Source organism: Pygocentrus nattereri, chromosome 5 (assembly GCF_015220715.1).
Source record: "Pygocentrus nattereri isolate fPygNat1 chromosome 5, fPygNat1.pri, whole genome shotgun sequence".
In the NCBI taxonomy this organism is placed as follows: Eukaryota; Metazoa; Chordata; class Actinopteri; order Characiformes; family Serrasalmidae; genus Pygocentrus; species Pygocentrus nattereri.
Window position 1 is genome coordinate 21793027 of NC_051215.1, and position 27537 is coordinate 21820563.

At 41.3% G+C, this 27537-nt stretch overlaps 1 protein-coding gene across 2 annotated transcripts in view; it reads right to left on the bottom strand.

Moving 5' to 3' along the window:
- tmem63ba (transmembrane protein 63Ba) overlaps positions 1–27537 on the bottom strand; it is a 68592-nt gene that overhangs the window by 13833 nt on the left and 27222 nt on the right. For both annotated transcript variants that reach the window (XM_017702665.2, XM_037538793.1), the window contains 14 exons: positions 27158–27248; positions 23012–23049; positions 22685–22827; positions 21675–21726; positions 21466–21574; positions 19705–19775; positions 15825–15905; positions 15605–15728; positions 8064–8197; positions 4709–4846; positions 4404–4557; positions 3829–3935; positions 3347–3433; positions 2680–2745 (listed from right to left, as the gene is read on the bottom strand). In XM_017702665.2, the coding sequence (XP_017558154.2) occupies positions 2680–2745; positions 3347–3433; positions 3829–3935; positions 4404–4557; positions 4709–4846; positions 8064–8197; positions 15605–15728; positions 15825–15905; positions 19705–19775; positions 21466–21574; positions 21675–21726; positions 22685–22827; positions 23012–23049; positions 27158–27248 (1395 nt within the window). The remainder of the gene's footprint in view (positions 1–2679; positions 2746–3346; positions 3434–3828; positions 3936–4403; positions 4558–4708; positions 4847–8063; positions 8198–15604; positions 15729–15824; positions 15906–19704; positions 19776–21465; positions 21575–21674; positions 21727–22684; positions 22828–23011; positions 23050–27157; positions 27249–27537) is intronic.

The following is a 27537-nucleotide window of genomic DNA, read 5'->3' on the forward strand; positions in this document are numbered from 1 at the left end:
AGACATCAAAAGCCTAACAAAATAATAAAAAAGGAAAAGTACATAAGTACTGTCAATCACATCAGATGACAGAATAGAGTGAATAAACAAGGTTATGAAATCAAAGGCCAACTGAAACAGATGAGTTTTGAGATGAGATTTAAAAGTACAAGCCCATTTCCAAAAAAGTTGGGACTAGCTGGTGCAAAATGTAAATAAAAACAAAATGCAATGATGTGCAAATCATCATCCTATATTTCACTGAAAGTAGAACAAAGACAAAATATCAAAACGCTGAAACAGAAATTTTGTTGTATTTTTAAAAATATTTACCCATTTTGAATTTGATGCCAACAGCACTTTCCAAAAAAGTTGGGACAGGGGCAACAAAAGGCTGGTAAAGTTGTGTAATGCGAAAAAAAAAAACCAACTGGTGGTTGATTGACAACAGGTCATATTTTAATATCAAAATCGCTATTTGAAAGAGTTGTAATTTTCAGCCTCAATTTTTATTAGTCTTTCAGTCTATTATCAACACAGTTGCAAGTTTTAAGTAGGGAAATTTTATGTAATAACACAGAGCTTGTGAACTGCTTTTAAATGAATTTGACTAATCCCAAGCAACCAAACATCCATGTGCTGTGGATTCTGCTGCTGCTCTTCTCAGCCAAAAAGGGCTCCTACCTCAGTTTACATAAATTCAGGTTTATTTGTATAGCGCTTTTTACAACGATGTTGTCACAAAGCAGCTTTACAGAAGTTTGAAAACATACAGTTGTAACATATATATATCCCAGTGAGCAAGCCAGAGGCGACGGTGGCAAGGAAAAACTCCCTCAGTCTGGAGGAAGAAACCTTGGGAGGAACCAAGACAAGGGGAGACCCATCCTCCTCTGGTCAAACAGTATTTACAATTTAAGATAAAAACATAAAACAACTGCAACTTAGATTTAAATGATATATTTTGCCAAAATTGTTCTGCCCTAATAACCAACAGAACGAAGTCTGATGATGAAACCATAAAAATGTGTACCAGAAGAACGAAGCGTACAAGTATGACTGGAGTAAACTACATAGGCTTTGTTCACACAGCAGGAAAATGTGGCCTAAATCCGATTTTTTTTCTTCATATGTTACACAGATGTGTGTCTGTGTGTCAGCGTGAGCAGCAAAAACACACTGAATCTGCCATTTTCAATTCTGATTTGAGACGCTTTCATGTGTGGTACTGAAATCCGATCTGTATCCGATCTGCGGCAATGCGACTCGCGATTCATTCAACTTTTACTTCAAACCAACTCGACATTCGTTATAATTTCGTGCTGCTAAAACATACTGCACCAAAAAAAATTTACTAAATAAAAAAGGTGTAGTCACAAAGAAGCTTTACGGAAAAATCCGGGTCCGAGTCCCCATGAGCGTTACCAATGGTAACAGTGACAAGGAAAAACACCCTAAGAGCAAGAAGAAGAAACCTGAGAGGAACCAAGACTCAAAAGAGGAACTCATCCTCCTCTGGTCGACACCGGACAGCAAACAGCGCTAGTATAAAATATTAGAATACAGAAACGTGGAAAAACAGGTGAAACAATGGTTAATTAGATAATCTGAGTTTAGGCTGCAGCAGCAGCAGGATGGTCAGTTCATGCAGTACAGCGTGAAGGTCCATGGTGGTCAAAACGGTAGAAGAGACTCATCCAAAACCCACCATATTTGAAGAGATTTGGTAAGAAACAGCCAAACGCAGCCGCAGGAGAACGAGGCTGCAGCGTCAAATAACAGCTAAAAGTCTGAAAGCAAAGTTTGAACAATCCAAGGACACAAAGTAAAGAAGTGACCATGGCCAAATAACATGCCCTTTTTCTCCTTCTGTGAGTCGGTCAGTTTAGGAGCTGATCTGTTAAGATTAAGATTAAGTGACTCTTATTAACTCCTACGATGGGGAAAGTCCACCTCCGCTTTTAACCCATCCGTGAAGTGAAACACCACATACACTCTAGTGAGCACACACACACTAGGGGGCAGTGAGCACACTTGCCCGGAGCAGTGGGCAGCCCAAACCGCAGCGCCCGGGGAGCAGCTGGGGGTTAGGTGTCTTGCTCAAGGACATCTCAGTCATGTGCTGTCAGCTCTGGGGATCGAACCGGCGACCTTCCGGTCTGGCACCCTGGTACCCTAACCTCCAGCCCATGACTGCACCACTGTTTATACTGATGTCGCATACAGATTACATTTAAAAGATATTGTGAACAGCCAACCAAAAAAACCAAAGAAAATCAGATTTGGGCTGTTTTTTCCTGCTGTGTGAACATTGCCATAGACAGGGAGGGGGCAGCCCACAGAGGGCTACAGGAAAACGTACAGTGAGCTACTGTAAACCTACAGGATGGTTTGCAACATTCTCAAGCTAAAAGAAGTCTACGCTTCTGCCTATGCTTCTGATGTGTGGATCAGAAGATGCAGAGATGAGTCCTAAAAATAACAGATAATAACATGCAAAAAATGTACACTTTCCATTCTTAGAGTATAAGACAGCTGAGATGCTCCAGAACATTAGACGTCGTCTCTGAGTCTGTGGCGCGTTTATTACAGAACTGTTAATGTGCAGATGCCAAATGTATTTTGTACGTCAGAAATGGGGTAATTTAAAATAATCCCATACTTCACAAGCCAGAACTGCCTGTTTTTTTTCAAACTTACTCAAATCTCACTGTTGCTTTATCCAGGAACGTCTTATCAAAAAGCCAGCGGAAGAACACATCCAAGCTACAGCAGGAGAGAATGATCACAGAATACGTTATAAAAGTGATACAGAACATTTCATTACAGTTAAAATACTAACTTCCAAAGATTGTCTGTAGTGAGAAAAATGCACTGTTTTCATTTGCACTTCTTATGAAATATGTACAGTACTATGCAAATGTCAGAGACCACCTTTCTTTCCCCTAATTTCCAGCCAAAACTTCCATTAAGTACAACATATTCATATTTGAGGGGGTTTCTAAGGGGGTTAGATGCAAGATAATCCACTTGCATATGGTAGGTGAAAGTCAAAGAGAACAGAAAGTGAAAAAAGAGGAGTTTCCAAAACTGGAGTTTACAGATATAAAGAAAATGGGACTCCTGACGATTTTGCTATACTTGGTAGTTTTCTTTGTTTTCTTTTCCCTGAAACTAAAAATATTAACTTGTTTTGACTGGAAAGTGAGTAAGTGAAGGGTGACTCTGATTTTCCTTTATAGTGTTACTATTTTAGCTGGCTGTAAATAATCAGCACATGTGCAGCACTGCACATGTACACAGTCATATGTTTCTACACTGTGCTTTTCCTCCAGTCACTGTGGAGTTGTATGCGAAGCTGATGTACCTGCTGAGTCCCAGAGACGGCAAGAGGAGGACCATAAAGATGAGGAAAGTGTAGCACTTGTGCATGGTGGTCCTGTTCTCTCCAGAGCTGTGTCAAAATTCCAGACACAACAGGGTCAGAAGGCACACTGCAGCTGAAAGCATGAGTCTTAACACGCATACGTTTTCGTACATATATATGTGTGTGTGTGTGTGTGTGTGTGTGTGTGTGTGTGTGTGTGTGTGTGTGTGTGTGTGTGTGTGTGTGTGTGTGTGTGCACGTGTATACATACATTTCTAAATTATTGTTAATATATAACATTCACTACATTCAAGGATCTTCTACCTATTTATTGTACAAAGTAAATACTACTAATAATAAAAAGAAATGTAAAGATTGCTGTAGTGTTGTGTTTTGAGGGGAGATGGCGAGACAGGCCTTCACGAACCAGTGCTCTGGTGTCTGTGTGTAAGTGAGAGGGAAGGTAGGGATAAGGTGTGTACCGTGTCCAATGGGCCTCGAAGAAGGCGGAGTAGTAGACGATGGTGGGTAACAGGGCCGAGAAGCTCCACAACAGCAGGGTGGGGAAGAATTGGGTGATAATGGGATTCTGGAGGTCCACACCCAAGCAGGACAGTGGAGGGGAAGGACACAGTGAGGATGGGAGTGACAAAGGTCATCAGGACTATGAGCACATTTGGATCAACATCAGTTTGTTACGTCCCATTTCGTAATGAACACCTTTTACTGAAGATGTGACCTAAAACAAAAACTAGCAAAGCATTCCTTCTAGTTCACAGGTGTCAAACTCACCTGGGATATGTTAAATGTGGTCTGCTAGGAGTCTAGGATCCTGTTTATACCTGGTTGTTTCATGTAAATTGCATTTGGACTGTAACCTGATCAGATTTTAACCACATGCATTTAGACTTTGCAATCAAAAGCGGCTCGGGTTAGATTAAAAACTGTCTGCTGTGCAGAGCGTAAATATGCACATCAGCTCATATACAACAACTAATCACCTGATACACATATGCACAAATATGCACATCACCTCTTTTTCTCATGGTGCACTCACATTTAGGTACTCCACAGGCTTTGTGACGTTGAACTTGTCCATGGTGGAGATGATGATGGCAGGTGTAGTGAGGAAGAAGAGAAGTATGAAGAGAAAGCAGTTGATGATGAAGCAGCGAAGCCACCAGGTCAAGCCACCAATGGACAAATGCTCCCTGAAGGATTAAGTGCAGTGTTTTTGGATTAATGACACTCCATGACCTCTAGAATCAGAAGTGTGTACTTCTCAAACAACGGTTTCCAACAGAATTATATATCGTGTCTGTGGATAAGGAGGGTCTGAAAGTTCAGGGCAGGAGCTCCTACCAGTAAACATTCTGCGGGTCAGGAGCGTAGGTGACCGTCCAGTTGTAGGTTTGGAGGATGCTGCTGAACGGTGAGGATTTGGGCTCCCGGCGACAATGACAGCCTTGGCACTGACATGCATTAAAGTCCTTCAAAATACTAGAGACAGAGACAGATAATGAATATAATGTGTTGAAAAAGGGAAGAATGTAATAAAATAAAAAGGGTGAAAACAGACATGATTTTCACAATGACAACGGTCTTGTTCCTGGAGCCACAATGTTAAGCCCCAATCTCATATCTTATTTTTACCCCTACCCCTCGTTTACGAGTGTCACTCTGACCCCTTTGAACTATGTTACAGGGTAGTGGTTGAGATCTTCCCTCTGAAATGGGACAAACCAAAATAAAAAGAGCATCACTTCATTAAAAGCTACTAGCTCTGCTCTGTAGGCGACCCTGCCTGTCTGTAGTGACAGCAGAGGAGGGTAAATTTCAGCTCCTCACTGCTGGGCTTTAGTTACATTTAGGGCATCATATGCCTTCAAAGAGGAGGGTGATTATCACTCACCCCTAGTTCTACAGTGACATGAAGCTGAAGTCAGATATTCGCCAGCTTCTTGTTCAAATTTTCCCGATCCACCTTAAATGGAACAGCAGCCTCAGAACTGCCACAACATTTAAGGTGGAATGGGAAATTTAGCTATCAGTGTTCTACTAGCGATTTTTTATGCTTGTTATGAACAATACAATAGTTATCATACGTTTTTAATGGAGGAAATTCTCACATTTGTGGGTTTCTTTGTTCTCTGGTTCAGTCAACTTGACGGTTTTCCATTTTTTTTCCCCTCAGAACTCTGTTTACACTCTCTGAAAAACCTCCATTTGGAGGGTCATGTAGCCCCAACACTTCACCCTACCCCTCTATCTCAACAACAAACGGGACACCCCACCCCTAGACGTGAACATGCAAAACTGAAGGTAAGGGCTAAGTGGTAGGGGCGAGGGGTGAAATGGGATTGGGCCTTAAAATATGCTTTGCTGCACGGTTGCACGCAGAAGTATGTATACCCCCAACCAAATTGCATACTTATTAAGGCTTTAGGCATTCAAATCAGATCTGCACATTTTAATACTTACAGGTGACACACACCACAAAAAAAAAACACAATCTACATCTAAATCTTCTGTTTTCTTCAAAAGGTTGTTCCAGTGAGGTTGGTCCAGTGTTCCACGACCAGGGCGGAACCCGCACTGCTCCTCCTGGATCCGAGGTTCGACTATAAGCCGGACTCTCTTCTCCAGTACCCCTGCATAGACCTTACCAGGGAGGCTGAGGAGTGTGATTTCCCTGTAGTTGGAACACACCCTCCAGTCCCCTTTTTTAAAAAAGAGGCACCACCACCCCAGTCTGCCAATCCAGTGGCACCGCCCCCCATGTCCACGCAATATTGAAAAGGCTTGTCAGCCAAGACAGCCCCACAACATCCAAAGCCTTCAGGAACTCAGGGCGGATCTCATCCACCCCTGGAGCCTTGCCACCAAGGGGCTTCTTAGCTACCTTAGCGACTTCGGCCTCAGTAATGGACAAGCCTATTCCCATGTCCCCAGACTCTGCCTCCTCACTGGAGAACGTGTCGGTGGGATTGAGAAGGTCCTCAAAGTATTCCTTCCACAGCCCAATGACGTCTTCAGTCGAAGTCAGCAGCACACCATCTCCACTATATACAGTGCTAGTGGCACACTGCTTTCCCGTTCTGAGTCGCCTGACTGTTTGCCAGAATCTTTTCGGAGGCGACTTAAAGTCACTTTCCAAGGCTTCACCAAACTCCTCCCATACAAGGGTTTTTGCCTTGGTGATGACTGAAGCCGCAGATCGCTTGGCCTGTCGATACCTGCCAGCTGCCTCTTGTGTCCCACAGGCCAACCATGCCCGGTAGGACTCCTTCTTCAGCTTGACCGGCATCTCTCACCTGCGGTGTCCACCACCAGGTTCAAGGATTGCAGCCCCGACAGGCACCAACTACCTTATGGCCACAGCTACAGTCAGCCGCTTCAACAATGGAGGAGCGGAACATGGCCCATTCTGAGTCAACGTCCCCCACCTCCCCCGATATCTGGTCAAAGTTCTGACGGAGGTGTGAGTTGAAGATCAATCTGACAGGTTCTTCTGCCAGAAGTTCGCAGCAAACCCTCACTATATGTTTGGGCTTGCCTGGTCTGACCGGCATCTTCCCCCCACCACCTGATCCAACTCACCACCAAGTGATGATCAGTTGACAGCTCAGCTCCTCTCTTTACCCGAGTGTCCAAAACACACGGCCGCAAGTCCGATGACACGACTACAAAGTCAATCATTGAATTGCGGCCTAGGATGTCCTGGTGCCATGTGCACTTATGGACATCCTTGTGTTCAAACATGGTGTTCGTGATGGACAAACTGTGTTTTGCACAGAAGTCCAAAAACTGAACACTACTCGGGTTCAGATCAGAGAGGCCATTCCTCCCAATCACACCCCTCCAGGTCTCACTGTCATTGCCCACGTGAGCGTTAAAGTCCCCCAGTAGGACAACAGTCTCCGGGAGGAGCACTTTCAAGCACCCTTCCCAAGGACTCTAAGAAGGCTGGGTACTCTGAACTGCTGTTCGGTGCATAAGCACAGACAGCGGTCAGGACCCGTTCCCCAACCCGAAGGCGTAGGGAAGCTACCCTCTCGTCCACCGGAGAAAACCCCAACATACAGGCACCGAGTCGAGGGGCTATGAGAAAGCCCACACCTGCCCGCCGCCTCTCACCATGGGCAACTCCAGAAAAGAATAAAGTCCAGCCCCTCTCAAGGAGATTGGACCCAGAGCCCAGGCTGTGTGTTGAGGTGAGCCCGACTATATCTAGCCGGTATCTCTCAACCTCGTGCACCAACTCAGGCTCCTTCCCCGCCAGTGAGGTAAAATTCCAAGTTCCAAAAGCCAGTTTCAGCAACCGAGGATCAGAACGCCAAGGCCCACGCCTTCGGACACTGCCCGATCCACAAAGCACCGAACCTACTACTGCCCCTCCCATCGGTGGTGGGTCGATGGGAGGGACAGGAAAATAAACTTCTATTAATTTGCTGAGTTCAAGTTTTTTGGAGAAAAACATTAACATGGCATAATTTTTATAACAAATAATTGTAGCAAATAAACAGTAAATATGCATTAAAATGTAAAATCAACAGGTAATTTGACCAGGGGAGCCCAAACATTTGCTTATGACTGTATTTCTGTAATTGCAGCTTCCCAGAGCAGAATAACATCACTGATTTTGGTGGTGTGACGGACTACCACAGCTGCATAATACATTCATTATGCATTTAAACACACAGCCTTTCAAACCTACACTGCAGCCATGGCTTCATTCTGGAAGGTGACGAAGGCCATGTCCAAAGGTTTAGTGTTGACTTTCTCTCTCTCCTTCTTGTACTCCTCCCTCAGCTTGGCCTCCAGCTTAGTGTAGTAGCTCACCGCCTCCTCCTGCACAACACAATGGCATAAGAGTTTGGCTTCAGCAGTGATGTATACCAGACTTATATGTGCCAATGTTCAGTGATTAAGGTATGAAACAATATTCAACATTGAAATGGGCACCACATCTTAATTAAACAAGCTGCAGTGACAACAGAGTTGTGCTTTATTTTAAGTTTGTAGCTGCTTTAGTGTCAAGCGCTATTTATCTAATCTAATCAATCTGTATTTAACCTCAGAGAAAACTGAGGGTGACCCTCATTTACAATGTTGAACAGCTGATACAGGAAAAAGGATTGATAATGTGTACAAACATATCAAATAATAAAAGTAAACTTAAAAAAATGACTCAAATAAGGTAAATATAAAAAATGAAAAAACGTTAAAAATAAAAAACACAGAAAAATACAGTAGAAAATATAAAGCAATTATTAAAACAAAGCCAAAATGTAAAAGTTGATCAAATCAAATCAAAATAAAAGGAAAATAAGATAAATAAGTAGATGAATATTATCGAGATTAAAATAAACCTGGGTTATTCCTACAGACTAAAAATATCTTACGATGTTCTTTAGACACGGCAAGGCAGGTTTACTTGCATAGCACATTTTATACACAACAGAGCATCAATGCGCCTTGAATAAATAAAAGTTAAAAGCACATCTAAAGGGAAAAAAGTGCATATCAAATAAAAAACAAACAGCATTCAGAAACCGACAAACTGAAAGGCAGAGACAGCATTTGGACTTGAATGATTAACCTCTTCAACTCCTCGGGACCACTGGTGGTTCCAAAACGCACTTCATCAGGTTCTTCATAACTTTCATATTTCATAAGCTACATTCAGAAGCTTGGCGTCGTATGAGGCTGTAACTCTTCTTTCCAGTCAAATAGAAGGTGATGTCATTTTAAACCCTTATAATAAAAGAAGTTCAGTTTTTCTACTGAAAGTTGACTTATTTTTCCACAAATCTGGACTATAAACTACAAGCAGATGGCGTCTCTTCTGTGATCTGCTCTTTTTAGTTTTACTTTTATAAAATAACACAGAGCGTCTGAGATTTTTGGCTTTCATCAGTAAATTGTAAGCATATAGTAATGTGTAGATCATTAAACATGGTCAATTAATTTGAAGGGAGCTTTAAAAAATAAAAATAAAGACATTAAATAAAAATTGACATTTATTTCATGCAGTTACTGCATAATTTGCCTTACGATTTGGTCACAAAAATTCAGACAGACAAACCAAAGAAGCAAAGGCACTGACTAACACCTACATTACAAAGACTTTTCATCCCTCATTAATACCCACAGTACATAACAGTGCACAGTCAAGTGTTCAGCAACAGTTCAGCAGGGATGTGTGTTGCAGAGGAGCGAGTGCCGTGGTAAAGAGCGTGGAGATAATGAGGTCACCAGGGGGCCCTGCTGACTGAAGCGCTTTGAGCTGTTTAACACAGCTGACAGCAGCTGAGAACATATCCTCCTCCAGCAAGACAAATAAATTCGGCAGAGACTTTCTACAGGCAGAAAACGGCGTCTGACAGCATGACGACTCTAAGCGAGCAAAAGGGGGAAACTGTGACATCGCTCTGTGAAAATACACTGTTAAAGAGAACAGGCTCTGAGCACAAGGCCTGACTAAGTGCTACACAAATGGGAAAGCTCTGAGCTACACAAACAGGTTCTGCATGTCGTTTGGTTCTAAAACGTGTCACGATACAATTCATCATATTACGTGGGGGTAACCATACTTTTGTGGATTAAAATTACGGTAACACTTTCTATGAATGTTGTGTTTGTGTTTATATTTATAATGCATTCATAAGGCATTATTAACATGGTTATATTTATAAAAACAAATTAGATTAAACTACACTTTATAGCCATGTTTATTACACGTTACGAGTTGTTAATATAATGCAGTATAAGTAGTGTTAATAACATGTTATACTGTCAGTGCCAAAGAAGTCCCTGCTGGGAGAGCATAAAGACAGATTGACAATATTTTACTTCTCAGCGGTGCTGCTGCTATGGCTGCATCTTCAGGGCTTCAATCCTGAATATTCAGATGCTTCAAACAGTGCAATATTGAATATGCAGGATTAGGCGAGTGGCAGGCTAACAGTGGTATACATTAACAGTGGTGGACATTAACAGTGGTGGACATTGACTTTCCCACATTGGGTAAAACACTGATGACAGCACTAGTTTAAACTCTGACTTTTGAAGCCTGAAATGTGCTCTTATTGTGTATGTTTTAGTGTTTCAGTAAATCCATCAGTAAATACTTCAACTTGATGCCTTACTCAAGTCAAGAGGCTTTTATTGTCATTCCATCTATGTACAAGTATACAGTGGAGTGAAATTACGCTCCTCCAGGAACAACACGGTGAGACAAGGAACAAAAAGTGCAAAGTGCGAACATGCAGTCATCGTGTGCAAACAAAAAATTAAACTAGAAACAATAAATACGATAAATTAAACAGACATTAGACACAGTAAACAGACAGGACAGTGCAGCACCGACAGCACTCATTCGGGACATGAGATAGTGAGAATAAGGTGCAGAGATATATAACATGCTGTGATCTGTGAGTCAGATGACTTGCATAAACACAGCAGTTACTGAGGTAGAAAAAAACCTGAGAAACAGTGAAAACACAGTGCAATGTTTTAGATAGTGCAAGCAGAGCATCAAAAGAGTTGTGTGTTTGGAGTATGTGTATTAGGGGTGGGGGGGGGGGGGGGGGGGGGGTGGGCCTTCTTCAGTCTCCGTAGGAGGTAGAGGTGCTGCTGGGCTCTCTTGGCTATGGAGTTGGTGTTGAGGGACCAGGTGAGGTTATCTGTGATGTGGACACTGAGGAACTTGGTGCTCCTGATGATTTCCACAGCAGAACCAGTGATGTTCAGTGGGGGGTGGCTTCCTCGCACTCTTCAGAAGTCAACAACCATCTCCTTAGTTTTGTCTATAACATTCAGAGACAGGTTGTTGGCTCCGCACCAGTCCATTAGCCGCTGCACCTCCTCTCTGTACGCTGACTTGTCGTTCTTGCTGATCAGACCCACCACAGTCGTGTCATCAGTGAACTTGATGTGGTTTGAGCTGTACTTTGCAGTACAGTCGTGAGTCAGTAGAGTGAAGAGCAGTGGACTGAGCACAGCCCTGAGGGGCACCAGTGCTCAGTGTGGTGGTGCTGGAGATGTTATTTCCTATCCTGACTAACTGAGGGCTCTCAGATAAGAAATCCAGGATCCAGTTACAGAGGCAAGTGTTCAGGCTCAGGTTTCCAGCCAGCTGCTGAGGAATGATGGTGTTGAATGCTGAACTGAAGTCTATGAACAGCATTCTGACGTAGGTGTCCATTTTCCAGGTGGGTGAGAGCCAGGTAGTCATTGAGGCAGGACACTGGAGACATCTTCGGCACAGGGGTGATGATGGTGGACTTGAAGCATGTTGGAATAACTGCAGTGCTCAGTGAGATGTTGAATACGTCCATGAGAACATCAGCCAGCTGATCGGCACATTGTCTGAGCACTCTGGCTGGTATGCTGCCGGATCCTGGTGCTTTTCATGGGTTGACTGTGTAGAGTTCTCCGCACATCAGCAGCGGACAGACTGTTCATTTGGAGATGGTGTGGTTTTCCTCACTGTCGTGCTGTTCTGTGCCTCAAACCGAGTATCTCAACAATGGAGGAGGCTTTAGTACAGTACGCTTCACTTTACTTAGAGTGGACAATACAACTTATTCTTATTATGCTCTTATTATTTGTTATTAACAGCACATATAATGCATTATGTTGCATATAGCATGGCTATAACGTAATACATTTTTATAAATATTTATGGCCACATTTATGTTGTCTTATGAAAGCATTATAACATGTTATAAATGTGTATATAGATGCTTTCAAACATGAAATTCATAGAGAGTATTACCAAATTACTTTTTCCAGTGGACAGGCCTACACTGGCATTGCTGCTGTCAGAAAAAAAAATTATATCACCATCTCTCTCTAATTTTTTTGTTTTGACATTTGAAAATGCCAGTTGCCCTTTACATTTTATGTAAATTTCATAATGATTGGACCAAAAGAAATGGCCAAAAATGACTTGGGCTATGTTTACACAGCAGGTAAAAGTGGCCCAAATCCTCTGTGTGACTGTGTGAACAGCAAAAAAAAAAAAAAAAAAAAAAAAAAAAAAAAAAGCACGGAATCTGACATTTTCAATTCCAATATGAGACGCTTTCATATGTGGTACTGAAATCCGATACATACCCGATCTGAGGCAATGTGACTCAGTCTGAAAAGCCAGAATGGAATTAATGCCACATTTACATCAGAACAACTCGACATTTGTCATCATTTCATGCTGCTGAGTGTCTGAAGAGGTTTTGAACGAAGCAACCGAGCGCAGTCGGAGGAGCCTGACAAAAGAAAACTCTCTAGACCGCTAGAGAGGCACATCCACAGCAGGGGTTTAGGTGGGCTGTGGCATATCTAGGATAACAACCAGTAAGTTAAAGAGACAGAGGCCACATTTCACATCAGTCACATTGACCTGTACGCCACCAGAACAAGGAACAATTTGACAGGCTATTTGAATGAGGCGCGATCTACCAACACACAATGTGATCAACTGGTCGATTGTGATCGACGTATTAGGCACTGTTTATGTAACACATGACTATTGCAGTAAGGGGGCACTATAGCTAGAGACACTTGTCCTGGGGGGAGTCAGCAATCATCAGCCTAAAACAGGTGCTCTCAAACTTTTCCAACACAAGGCCCATCTTTTTAATCATAGACAGCATGTTACAGACTATAGTCCATCTGTTCCTCTGATACTTTGTTAGCCCCCTTTAACCCTGTTCTTCAGTGGTCAGGACCCCCATGGACCCTCACAGAGCAGGTACTATTTGGGTGGTGGATCATTCTCAGCACTGCAGTAACACTGACGTGGTGGTGGTGGTGTGTTAGTGTGTGTTGTGCTGGTCTGAGTGGATCAGACACAGCAGTGCTGCTGGAGTTTTTAAATACCTCAGTGTCACTGCTGGGCTGAGAATAGTCCACCAACCAAAAATATCTAGCCAACAGCGTCCTGTGACCACTGATGAAGGACTAGAGGATGAACAACACAAACTGTGCAGCAGCAGGTGAGCTATCATCTCTGACTTTACATCTACAAGATGGACTGACAAGGTAGGAGTGTGTAATAGAATGGACAGTGAGTGGACACAGTGCTTAAAAACTCCAGCAGCACTGCTGTGTCTGATCCACTCGCACCAGCACAGCACACACTAACATGCAGATGGACTACAGTCTGTAGTTGTAGAACTACAAAGTGCAGCTATACAGTTAGTGGAGCTGATAAAATGGACAATGAGTGTAGAAACAAGGAGGTGGTCATAATGTTATGGTCGGTGTATATAATCGATGAACCCACACTTCACAAAAATAAAAGAAAATGATCTGTTAAAACAATAAAAAAAATGTTCAAAAACTAATGTTCAGTGATGATGCCAATATATTAAATCAGATGTGAGAAAGGCTCTTTTCATTTTCACCTCAGGTGATCCAGCAACAGGCACCTCATATTACTAAACATGAAATGTCAACAGATTAGGCTGATTTATACCCAAAATCAGGCAGAACGATGGCAACTTAAGTCAAATGTTTCTACAACACAACAACAAAGATTTACACAAGTTGCTTGCAAGCGAACAACAAAAGTCAGATGAAGTGTATTTTGTTTCTAAAGTCAAGAGACGTGTGATGAAGCTTTGTGTGTTGCTGTTGCAAGGTGTATATTAATATTGTTTACCATGTAGAAACATTTTATGCTTCTCTTTTAATGTTCATTTATTGTCAATTATTGTTTCCTGATTTATAACCAAGCACCAACATCCAGCCCACTATGGCCCACTGGCCCATCTCAGTACTGGGCCAAAGACCACCAGAGTGTGCTTTGAGTGCTTGTATCGCAGTGTTTGAGAAATCTTGTTTTCTCATGTAACAGTGTGCTAGCAGAGAGAACAGAGGCTCAGGGAGGTAACAGAGGAAACTTGAGCACTGTGAATGAACTAATAAACCGCATTGTTAATGTTTTATTCATATAGAGCAGGGTTCGGCAACATGCTGCTCCAGAGCCACAGGCAAGTCTTTTACCGCCCTGTTGTGGCTCCACAGCAGGATTAGATTAGTAGGTAATAATAAAATAACCCTCCTTTACAGTAAAATAAAGCTCTGCTGGCTGTTCAACACAGTTTAACAATAAATGGTTTTAAATGCTGGAGTTACTGTAGTACTGCTAATTCACCCTTTAACCCTGAAGATCAGCACAGACTGCTGATCATAGCAACGCAGACAACAATCTCGCCCAGCTAGTAGCTAACGAAAAGATTTAAAATGAACATTGATAATTTAGAGATAAACTGACAGACTTATTTGCATTTATAATCATTCCAGCTGGTTTCCTGATACATTCAATCTGCAACGAGAAACTGTCTAACACTAAAAAGCTGTACTCAGCTGCTCATTTGAATTTTTTCATTCCACCTTAAATGGTGTAGCAGTTGCATTCTGGCACCCCAGGCACCATTTAAGGGGGAATGGGAAAATTTGAAAAAGAAGCAACGACGGGCTGACTTAATCCTCATAAAAAGTGGAACCTTGAGAGAAGTTTTACAAGAAACTGTTCTAATTTTAAAGAAAAGTTTCCTGCTGGAGATGTGAGAAAAACAGCTACAGCTGAGCTCCAGCTTAAAGCAGAACAAAGTGAGTCTGTATTTTTGCTAATGTCATACATTTTTTATAACCTTTCCTACTACATTAGCACATACTGAGAGAATAATTACAGCCTAAATGGTAAAACATTATAAAATGGCTCTTTTTAACATTCAGGTGGCCGAACCCTAAAATAGGAAAGTGTTTACAAAGCTCAAGGTCACTTTACAGGGACAGGCCAACAATGAAACATAAGAATATCACAAGGACAAAAAACAGAGACTGGAAGGCAAAGCAAAACAAAAAAAGCACAACAAAGATGTACAGCATTTACAGAAGTGGCAGTGTTCACTGGGCATAGTCACGGGTGCTGGTGTACTTGTGCTGTAATAGAGAAGTGTGGCTAAAACTCACTGCTCTGCTGAACATGTGGGAAGAAATGCAGCTGGGAGAATGGGCTGTATCTTAAATGTACACTGATCAGGCATAACATTATGACCACTTCTTTGTTTCTACGCTCATTGTCACAAACAGATGGACTACAGTCTGTAACTGTAGAACTACAAAGTGCACCTATAGAGTAAGTGGAGCTGAAAAAAGGAGGTTGTCATAATGTTACGCCTGACTGGTGCAAAAGTGAGTGTCAGTGTAGCACTAATCCTGCCTGTGGACCTGAGCCAGTCTCACCTGCTCGCAGCCCTTGATGACGCAGCAGCAGAGGTGGCCGCAGGGTTTGGGGTTGATCATCGTGGGCACGTGCTCCTTGGCCAACAGGTCAGTGTAGAACTTCTTGCTGCGCTCAGTCTTTTTCCTGCAGACAGCAGCACAGAAAACATGCAAAACCACTTAAGCTGTTTAGAGGAAATGGTTACACAGCACTGCTGGTGAAAAATGGCAAAGACTTTACCTTTCAGAGTCCAAATACATCAGTCTGGCCACGTCGTAACAAATGCGAGCCTCCAACACAACACAGTTCTCATATGCTTGCCTGCATGAAGAGGGGAAAAAAAGAGAAAAGATGTCAGGCGATGAGATAAGAGGAGAAAAGAAAAGAGGGAAAAAAAAACAGAAAGAAAAAAAAAAAAAGAGAAAAGAAAATTAAAAAGAGAGGAGAGGACACGAGAGGAGACGTGAAAAGAGGAGAAAAGAAAAAGAAACTAAGAACAAAGAGGGAGGAGATGAAAGGAGAAAAAGGTGATACGAGAAAAGAATAGAACAAGAAAAGAGAATAGAAAAAATGATAGGAGAACACAAGAGACGAAAAGAGTGAGGATAAAATAAGAGAGGAGAAAAGAAGGAAAATGGGAGAAAAGAGGAGATGAGAAGAAGAGGGGCCAACAAAAGAAGAAGAGAAGAAAAAAGAGAATAGAAAATGAAAGAGAGGACAGGACATCAGAGGAGAAAAAAAGAAGAAGAACGAAGAAAGAGGTAATGAAATGAGGGGAGACAAAGAAGAGAAAAGGAAAAAAGGAGAATACATAAAAAGAAGGGAATAGAAAACAAAAAAGGACAGGTGGAGAACACAAAGGAGGAAATGAGAAATGGAGATTAGAGAAAAACGAGGATATAAAAGAAGAGAAAAAGAGAGGAGAATGTGAGAAAGAGAGAGAAGAGGTGAGGAGAACAAGTGGAGAAAATAAAACAAGATAAAAAAATAAAGAGGACATGAGCGGAGAACAGAGAGGAGGAATGGAGAGAAGAGAAAACAACAAGAAGAGAAAAACAATAAAATAAATCAAAATTTAAAAAAAAAGAAGAGAATAGAAAATTTAAAAAGGAAAAGAAAAGGAATGTTCTGGAAAATGAACAGTCATTATGCAAATGAAGTATTACAGAAGTAAAACAATTCTAAACTCTGATTGGTCACCACAAGTATGACCTGTATGAGGAATATTATACAAGCCTGAGCTCTGAAGTCGTCGTCTCACACGTCTGAGTGTCTCCCAAACCAGCTGGGAGCTGTCCACTGATAAACCTGCACTGATGCCTCTCATCTCTCTAATCCTCACTTACCCTGCAAAATATCTTCTCTTATTCCTGCTGCCAGCCTCCGCCATGCCTCAGTCTCAGACCCCCCACCCCCGTCTCGCTCTCTGTCTCGCTCTCTGTCTCGCTCTCTGTCTCGCTCTCTGTCTCGCTCTCTGTCTCGCTCTCCTGCTCTTTCAACTCATTCTCTGCTGTCCGTCATGCTCTGGCGTTCTTCTCCTGCAAACACAAACCGCACATCCTCACAGAAAAGTGGACTACACTGAGGACAAATATTTTTTGGGTACAGGTCACTATTTCCTTTTATTAATTATCACAGCTGCTCCAGATTAATCCCTAATTGGTCTCTAATTAGCTTCCTCACTTCTCTTTGCTGTCAAAACAAAACAAACCAAGTCAAACTACTCTGCTTGCACAGTTGCTGGTGTTCATAATTATTAAGCAAAGCTTAAATAAAAATCTCACAGCAGAGGATAAGAAGATCAAGGCTGTATCGAAAACAGCTCAACACTGGAAAAGTGTTATTCAACGTAATTAAACATGGTCGTCGCACAGCAGTGGTGGACAGTATCAAAGTAAATGTAATTAGTTTCTGTATTTACGTAGTTTTTTTTTCGTGTATCTGTACTGAAGTTTTTCCATTTTGGGCGACTTTTTATTTTCACTCCACTACATTTCAGAGTCTAATATCTGACTTTTTCCTCCACTACATTTTGAGAAATCTGTCGTTCCTTTTGGTTTCTGTGTGTATAAAAATGTAACATGTCAAAACGAAAGAAGCGCAAAAGCAAGAACACCAATCAGGGCACAGCGGTCACTTTGTTTTGAGCTTGTTTTGACCTGTTGGTCATACTGACCCAGTGCAGCACACGGTTCAACGTCAGCGCAGCAGCGTAAAATTTTGGGAGAGTTAATTCAACATAAATGATGAACTAACCTAACTTTGTGTAAATAGAACACAATATAGAAATATGTCCACATATGCAGTCGTGACTGACGCGGCTTTTTTCTGAATTTATACAAAAACCTTTTCATTTTACAGTAAATTAGTTTGGGCTGGTTTATGTTTATGAACAGGGACCTACAGATCAACATAGTAAAGGAGCTCATTTGTGATCCTGAGTTTAAAGCCAGTTTTTATTAAACTTAAACTTAGAACTAAGTTGCATTAAGTTAATTAATCTTTTGATACTTTTCCTTTCGATACTTAAGTACATTCGAAGGCAAATACTTTAGTACTTTTATTCAAGTGGAGGTCTAAATGGAGGTCTAAAAAGTAATTCTACTTTTACTGGAGTAATATTTTACCTTGGTGTGTCTACTTTAAAATGACGTACTTTGTCCAACACTGTCGCACAGTGAAGACGTTTCTGCGGAACAGTGAAGGTGGTCGGAAGAAACAGGCAGAATAAAATTTTGGGAAATTAAAACTCAGAAACTTAAAGCTTGGGATGGCAAAAGAATCAAAAGACAATCTGCAAAAACACCGGCAAGTCTCTAGATTGGGAGAACTAAAGAAAACAACTCGCTGTGACGTTTTAAAAGATACAGCAAAAGTGATCAAGATGAAAATGATGCCCCGTATTTAACAAAAAAACAGACAAATGAGGATAAAAAGGCTGAAACTTTACATATCGGATTTGTGAAACATTTTCACCTCTTCAACTCACACTTGGTCATATTCTTCATAAGTTTAATATTTCATAAGCTAAGTTCAGAAGCTGGGCATCGTATGAGGCTGTAACTCTTCTTTCCAGTCCATGACTGAGGTGTCCTTGAGCAAGACACCTAACCCCCAATTGCTTCCCGGGCGCCGTGGATAGGGCTGCCCACTGCTCTGGGCAAGTGTGCTCACTGCCCCCTATTGTGTGTGCTCACTAGTGTGTATGTGGTGTTTCATTTCACGGACGGGTTAAATGCGGAGGTGGGATTTCGCCGGGATTTCTGGTTTCCTCCCACAGTCCAAAGACATGCAGTCAAGCCAATTGGACATGCTAAATTGTCCCTGGGTGTGAGTGACTGTCTGTATCTGTCTGTCTGCCCTGCGATGGACCGGCGACCTGTCCAGGGTGTATCCTGCCTTCTGCCCGATGACTGCTGGGATAGGCTCCAGCACCCCCCGTGACCCTGACGGAGAAGCGGCTCGGAAATTGGATGGATGGATGGATAATAAAAGAAGCTTAACTCAGTTTGTTTTCCTAGTGAAAGTCGTCTTATTTTTCCACAAATCTTGGCTGTAAACTATAAACAGATGGCATCTCTTCAGTGATCTGCTCTGTAAAAATTACTTTCATAAAATAACACAAAGAGCGTCTGAGATTTTCGGCTTTCAGCAGTAAATTGTTAAAAATGACATCATCTATTTTACTGGAAAGGAGAGTTACAGCCTCATACGACGCCCAGCTTCTGAATGTAGCTTAAGAAATATGAAACGTATGAAGAATATGACGAAGTGTATTTTGGAACCACCATTGGGCTCAAGGAGTTGAAGAGGTTAACTTTCCGGTATTCCGTATGAAAACTGGCACATGAATAATAATTCTGAACACACTGTATTGACCAGACGGACTTGTAGTACTGCGAGCTCTTCTCCACAGAGCCTTAAGACTCATGACCTCCACCTCACAGCTAATCTATGTCCCATTACAGCCAATTACAGCACATTAGGCTCCTGTCCTGAGCTGCTAGAAGTCCAAGCTACTGAGGCACCTATACTAGAGCAGAGCTGAGTTACAGTAAGGGAGCCTCCCACACGTCAGAGGCTTCAGGAGACCACCAATGGAGAAGAAACAGTAACTCACTCGAAGTGCTGCTTTATCTGGCCCTCTTCTGCGTATCTGTTGATGCCGTTTATGAATAAAGTGCGTTTCACCTGTCAGGGGAAAAAAAAATATTAAAATATAGCAGCACTCATGATCTATGACATCTTTCTGAAGTTCAAGTTACGAAAGCACTGGTTTCACTGCAGAACTGCAGATATTAGTTCTTTTCATTTTTGAATATTCTACTGAATATTATCTTGAAAATTCAAATATTCCATAAAAAAAAAATAAAAAAGACATATTTCACATTAAGAATTATTATTATGGTTACTACAGGTACTGTAATTACTATTATTACTAGATTAGTTTACTTACTCGAGACTTGAATATTAATATTTACTACTACTACTACTACTACTACTACTACTACTACTACTACTACTACTACACAGAACATCTATTTATTTAGCTTTTTAAAATACTATAACCCAGGATTTCAAACACAAGGCTCGTGGCCCAGGTCAGGCCCGTAACACAGTCCTATTTTGCCCACAAGCCCGCTTCACCCTGAGATGCACTACCGTCCCCAACATGCACTGCAACATAGTGTGTGTTCTTCCCCTAACAGCAATATATTGTCATATTTTGAATAAACAATGGCTCGTTTATGGGAAAATGTTTAAAAAGACAGCTGGACCACAGATTTACTGAGATTTTTTTAATATGGCCCTTTAAGTGGTTGAGTCTGAGACGACTGTGCTATAACGCAGTGAAAAAAGGTAACTAATAAATAATATTTTCATTACAGTGCTAAAATGGAGATCCTGTCCAATCTGGCAACGCTGTTTAGGCGGGCAAGAGAACAAAAACTGCATTTTTAACCACAGAATTAAAAACACAGTAATAATAATTTAAAAAATAATAAATAAAAAAAACCCCACAGAAATAAAAAATTTGGCTCCACGAATTTAGTCTCACAGGCCGAGTCAAACCACAGTCTCCAGTGAGGCCGGTGTGCAGAGCTGGTCACTGTGAGCTACTGGTCATAAAGGAAGGTTTGTTTCCTGATGCAAGTGCTTGGGTTCAATTAACACACTTAATACATTAAATATTGAATGTAACATATATTAATATACTAACAATAAAATGTAATGTAATATTAATATATTACTTTCTAATATCTGTTGCCGCCCTAGTCCAGTGCTTAAAATAACAACAAGGAAAACCAGAAGGTGAAAAGGTCGAGAAGGAACTTTAAACTGGCTTGACAAGGCCTTTGCTATGGTATCCCAGGTGGTTATTAAAGGTATTGCTATGTTATCCCAAGTGTTGCTAATGAGAAGGTAAACTATATAGTATCCCAGGTGGTTGCTAAGGTGTAGCTAAACTACTGCTATGGTATCCCAGGTGCTTGCTAAAGTGCTGCTAGGCCACTGCTAAGTAATTCCAGGAGATTGCTAAGTATAACAAAGCTATTGTTATGGTATCCCAGTTGGTTGCTAAGGTGTTGCTAGGCTGTTGTTCAGCTATTGCTCAGTAATACTAGGAGATTGTTGATGTGTAGTTAAACTACTGCTGTGGTATACCAGGTTTTTGCTAAGGTGTTGCTAGGCCATTGCTAAGTAATACCAGGAGACTGCTAAGGTGTAGCTAAACTATTGCTATGCTATACCAGGTGGTTGCTAAGGTGTTGCTAGGCTGTTTCTCAGTAATACCAGGAGACTGCCAAGGTGTAGCTAAACTATTTGCCAAGTGGTTTTATCGTACACTGAAAGACTGGCAGGCACTTCAGCCACTCACCAAGTCGTCCTCCTTGTAATGCATCTTGGAGGTGTGCCTCCTCATGCTGTAGACAGTCAGTAACAGGTAAAGGAATGCAAAGGTAGTGTGCAGCCAGAGCAGATTATTCCTGTACAAATTCCGAAGCAAAACCTCAAATCAGTTCCATTTCAACATTATCACGTTACGCATAAATAATGCATGCAAAGAAGAAAAGAATTTCACTCTACTCAGATTTCAAGTTGGCTATTGTCGTTCTGCCAAAGCTGTAGGCATTATTATCTGTGAAGAGAGCAGAAAGAAAGAGTGAGGCCTGTCTTAACTTAACGGAGCAAATCAATCAATTTGACTAGGATCTTATGCATTTAAACATAAGACATGAAATCACAGGCCCAGTCCAAATGAGTGAGAGCCTTTATTTTCACAACTCCCTTTGACTCTTTTAAACCTGACAGCTTTTGCTTTTCCAGCAGTACAACATGCTACAAGAATGTAGGAACATTTAAGGTCAGGTATTTGTTACAATATCTGTATGTGTACATACATTCTACTGTTTATTCCCAATGATCCACAAAATAAAACCATTTATAGATGCTTCGTTATTGACATACACTTATTCTACTGAAATGCGCTGAGTTTATTAAGGATTTTAATTTCTCAGCTTAGGAAAGAATAAACCTGCTAGAGCTGTTCTACAGAAACAGCTTGCTGAGTCAGAATAGTCCCTCATTGAAAGTTATATTCATGAAATACTTACAAAATGGTTTGATCTGTGTGTGTGTGTGTGTGTGTGTGTGTGTGCATATATATATATATATATATATATATATATATATATATATATATATATATATATATATATATATATATATATATATATATATAAAATAATGGTAGACATAGGGTGTTGTGAGGCAAAGTTGTTCCCAAGAAAAACGTATCACCAACATTACATATAAAGTCATGTGTAGGTTTGAATTTCTACAATCAACCATTTCATACCAAACCACTTTAAATGACTCTCCGATCTCAACCATTAAGTTATGCATAAATGATGAAAAAGCAATGCAGTTTCCTTTTACCACAAGCCATTAATTGTAGTTACAAAAAAGCTGAACAGAAATTTGGAAAGAATACATTGCTTCAATTTAGCTTCATTAACACTTCTTCTTGCTCCGAACCCATTCAGGATATTTAAGCAGAGGTGTCGCCTGTAACAATGGTTCTGCTCCAGACTCACCTAACAGGTCTCCTGAGAAGTTGACGGGCAGGATGATGCCCACTGAGAGCACACCCACCACCACCAGCAGACCAATGATGTGGCGCTGAAAGGAGAGGTAGTGCACTGCATCCTCACCACATTTCTCCCTGATCTCATCATCTCTAAGGAGCAAGAGGGAGAGACAGACTTACAGCATATCAGTATACATCTCACACATACACACACTGTGCCAAAGAGCTTTGGTACACAACTCACTTAGCTTGCACCCAAGCCCACATTCACAAAGACTCAATCAGCAGCCTTATAAAATGCTTTAAGAGCTCGATAAAAGCACAGAGGACTCACTTTATCCTGAAGATGGCCGTCAGCCAGGAACAGAAACCCTGCAAAAGAGACAGTTCACAATCATGTCCATCGTCTGACCACTTTTAAACAACATCAGCTTTAAAAAAGAGGGTGTTTAATAATACTTCACAGGACTACATTACACCTACATAAGCTTGACAACTGACAAACCTACAAAAACATTGATAAAGGCCTGTTTCTCATATGAGAACAGTCAGTTCTCCAAGTCGGCAAGAATTGGGTGAGAATGAGGACCTGAGCAACTCTGACAAGGGCCAAATCGTTATGGCCAGATGTTTGGGTCAGAGCATCACGCAGATGGCGAGGCTTGTGGGGTTCTCTTAAGCCGGGGCCCACTACACAACTTGTAACCCAATTTTAGAACCGTTTCTCAGTCTGGTTGGCTCTAGTCTGCTGATTTTTGGGTCAGTCGGAGTCGACAGTTGGAGAGAGAATCGAGTCGAGTCGTGTTTGAGGGGTGCAGGTTTAGATGATCAGCCTTCAGACCAGAGTTTCTCAAACGTTTGATTTTTTCATCCTGACTCACATAATATAGTGTAAACTGATCATGGACTCAATCTGAATGGATTCCGGCAACAGCCAATGAAAACTGAGAGCACAAAAGAAGAAAATACAGCAAGTAAACAAAGAAAAATGCCGAAAAGTCAATCACATGTGGAGCAGCGCTTTTTTTTTTTAAATGAGTTGAGTTTAGCTACGTTCACATTACAGGCCTCATTGCTCAAGTCCGATCTCTCTGACAGGATGACTCACACTCATTTAGGTAAGTGATTCAAATCTGCCATTAATGTGACCATCGTCCTGAAATGACACTCATGTGCACATCCTACTCAGTAACGTCACGTGACTGAATCACTGCATTATCAGCACAAACTAACGAGCAGAACGAGCTTCGCTGTGATCATTAACTCTGATCAGCTCTCAGCTTCATTATTAGAGCCAGATGAAGGAGAAATGAGCTGCTTTTCCATCGTATACAGACTTTAACGTCTGTTCAGCGCTGTTGCCATGGTAACACTAAACGATGGTCCCGCACAGTGAAAAAAGCACATGAATTCCGATCTGAGCATCACATCAAGGTCACATGGCCACGAATTGGATATGTATCTGATCTAGGACCATGTAGGAAAGTGGCTCAGGATGGATTTGAAAAGATCGGATTTGCGCCCGCACAGCCCTGAAAACATCACATCTGAGTCACATTAGGGCAAAAAATCTGATTTGTGCCACTTCAACCTGGTAAAGCGAACGAAGCCTTTAAGGCACAATCAAGTTTTTATATATTTAAAAGTCTAAAAAATACAAGAGATCACATTTTAAAATCCATTATCCTCACTTTAATATGTTTGCCGCTCCATGTTTGTTTATTTGCGTCTCCTAGTAACAGGGAAAAGCGAGAGTTCAGTGAGTTCAGTTCGGTTCAGCAACAGCTTAATGTGATGTGTGATGCCCAATATTTCCATCGCCCAAAAAAATGTCTGCAAAAATTAGTCAGAGAGTCTGAGACGGCCAGTCTTTTTATAATGTGTTGTGTGGTGAATCCCAGGCTTTTGCCATTACCTACCAACAGCGGACTGAGAAGGGTGTTGGGCCAGCGACAGAGCGTTGGGCACCAAAGGCTCTTCACCAACAGTAGGGCTACTGTGGTAAGTCACAAATATGTTTAAAGATGGTTACAGGAGGAATGTGTCACAACACACAGTGTATCACTCACTGCTGTGCTGACCGATGAGAAAACCCATGCTGACCACTGTCCACTAAAGAACACGCCTGTAATGGGCACACGGTGCAATGGAAGAATGGTTTAATAACTCTGCTCTGAGCAACGTTCTGCTGGGAAATCTTGAGACTGTGCATTAATGATGACATTAATTTGACACGTTCCACCTACCTGAACATCGTTTATGACAGACCACATTCTAGAAAAAGACTTTACTGGTTTATGCAGTTATATCAGTTATGACAAGCTTATGCAGTGGTCATGTAGTAAGGCTGAATGACTTGGGGAAAAAAATATTTAATTGCAATTTTTGTGACTAATTTTGCAATTGTGTCAATTCTTTTCTGTAAATTAAGGTCCAGGCCTGTTCTTTGGGCCAAGCATATCCACCTTTTCTGGCTTGAGGCAGAACGGAAGACAATGTTACAACACATGGAAGTTCAGTTGCCTCTGATTGGTCTCACTCATCTACAGGCAGTTTACAAGCTCTAGATTACTGGGTTACATTTCCTCATTCAATGTTTGCAATAACGTAGACCATACTAAAAAAATGAAATAAATTGCAATTTCAATATAGAAACGGTTACTCATTCAGTCCTATCGTGCAGCCTTATGAACGCTGCCCTACCGGTGAGGTGCTACCATTAATGTGCTTTACAAGGTTTTCTGTAGGTTGGAAAGCTGTGTGCTAGATCATAAGACTGGCTAACGTAACAGCCCTGCTCCCTGAGGACCGCAGGAAAGGAAAGTCAAACTGTTGGCTGTCAGAGAGGCCAGCTGAGTCATTACGAAATGAGCAGGTGTGTGTGTTTAAGGCTTGCCCAAACACAGAGACGAGGGGCTGTATGCATGTGTGTGTGTATATATGGAGTGAGTGCCTGTGTTGGGTAAATCAGGGGTCCACAGATATAAAAATCTGCACTGGTCACTCAATATTACCAATACATCTACTGGGCAAAACTAAGAATTTGCTGAAAGAATTATATAAACATGTTTATATGAACCTCAACTTCAGTAAAGTTTGGACTTTTATTATTTAATCCTGCTGACCAGCCTCTCTATCTGCCCCAGACTGTGATAAACTGGCCGTGTAACTTCTTAATTACACTGGGTTGTTGATTTTTCTTTAAGTTTCTTTCTGTTGTACCTGTTTTTATTACCTTTTCTTAGCATTTCATATGTTGGCCCCACTTTATATTACGTACCTCTAGTAACTGGGTAGTTACATTTGAACAACAACGTAACTACTAAGAATTTATTTACTGTTACAGATGGATTACAGAAGTACACTTTACATAATTACATGTGTATCAACTTCAGTTTTGCCCCATGTAATTACACAAGGGCATCTTAATGGTTATAACAGCCTATTCTCTTATGTTATTACATGAGGGTAATAACAGCAGATGCCTCTCATCTTAAAATGTAACTCTGATGACATTTAATTAAATGTGTTGCAGTGTCTATATTACTACTACATTATAACATAGTACCTACATAACACCTATACACAACTGTTTTAAAGTGTAACTAACACTACGGTAAAGTTTGTATAATTACAAGTACACACTAAATTTGTTACACGTAGGCTGTACTTCTGTAATCCATCTGTAAAACTGATTAAATCATCAGTAGTGTTGTTACATATGTTATTCATGTGTAACTACACAGTTATTAGAGACACTTATAAAAGTGAGACTCATGTTTTTACTACCCAATTTTCCAACTCCTGATTTCTGTACTGGCTGGTCTACATTGCCAATTACGGTGTCCCTCAATGTAATAAGTTTAAATAAAGGTTGACTGATTGATTTTCACAGATGCACAGCTATTACTACTCCCTCGTACTTGAACTTGTGTCTATATTTTATCTTTGCCTAATTTCTACCTATTGTTTACATGTAATTATATGTCTTGTTACTGTAACACTGCACCACTGAACATGGTCAATTATTAGAATTTACTGCTGGTAAAGCCTGATTCTAATAACTCAGCCATCAACCATAGTCATATCACTGGATCACAGGACCGGCTTACATAATGGGACCTGCTCCCTGCGGACTGTGGAAGAGGGAAGGTCAAACTATTGGCTGTCAGGGAGGCCATGAAGGCGATGGTAACGTTAACACTACAGATCTGGCAAAATCTTTTGATGCAATTAGTCCCGAGTTTAACTAAACAGGCTCTGGATCTCACGCATCTGGGTGAAGTGTGTGAAATTTCAACTGCCGTTTTGTTCAAAAGGAAAAGCTGAAAAGTCTCCAATATAATTGGCCACTCAGGTAAACAGGCTCCACATTATTAATGACCAAAAGGTGAAGCGGTGAAATGCTGCGACTATGGTCACCAGGTAATAGACAATGACGACTTCCCTCTTGACATAACAGGACTCAGGAAATACTTACGCTGTCTCTTTGGTCGAAGTCGACAGAGCTGGAGACTGAAGTCAAGCGCTCGTAGCGGGCATCAACCGGCGTCTGCATGGCTGAGGCCACACTGGGCACAAACACAGTTCAAATACACCAGTTTACTCAGCAGGCTTTGAAAGATATGCAGTCATCAAATGGCATTTCATACTGAAAAGACTTGGTGTAACAGGTGTAGCCAGTAAACATTCTAATGCATTTTGCAGCCTCAGGAGTACATGTAATCTTTATGGCAGCGACCATCTCAACTTACCTCAAACGCAGGTCAGTCAAGACATATTTGGTGTTTGAAGTTTGTTTGCTTTTGAACTGGAGGGTAAAGAGGCTAATAAGGAAAACTACTAACTACGGCAGCTCAG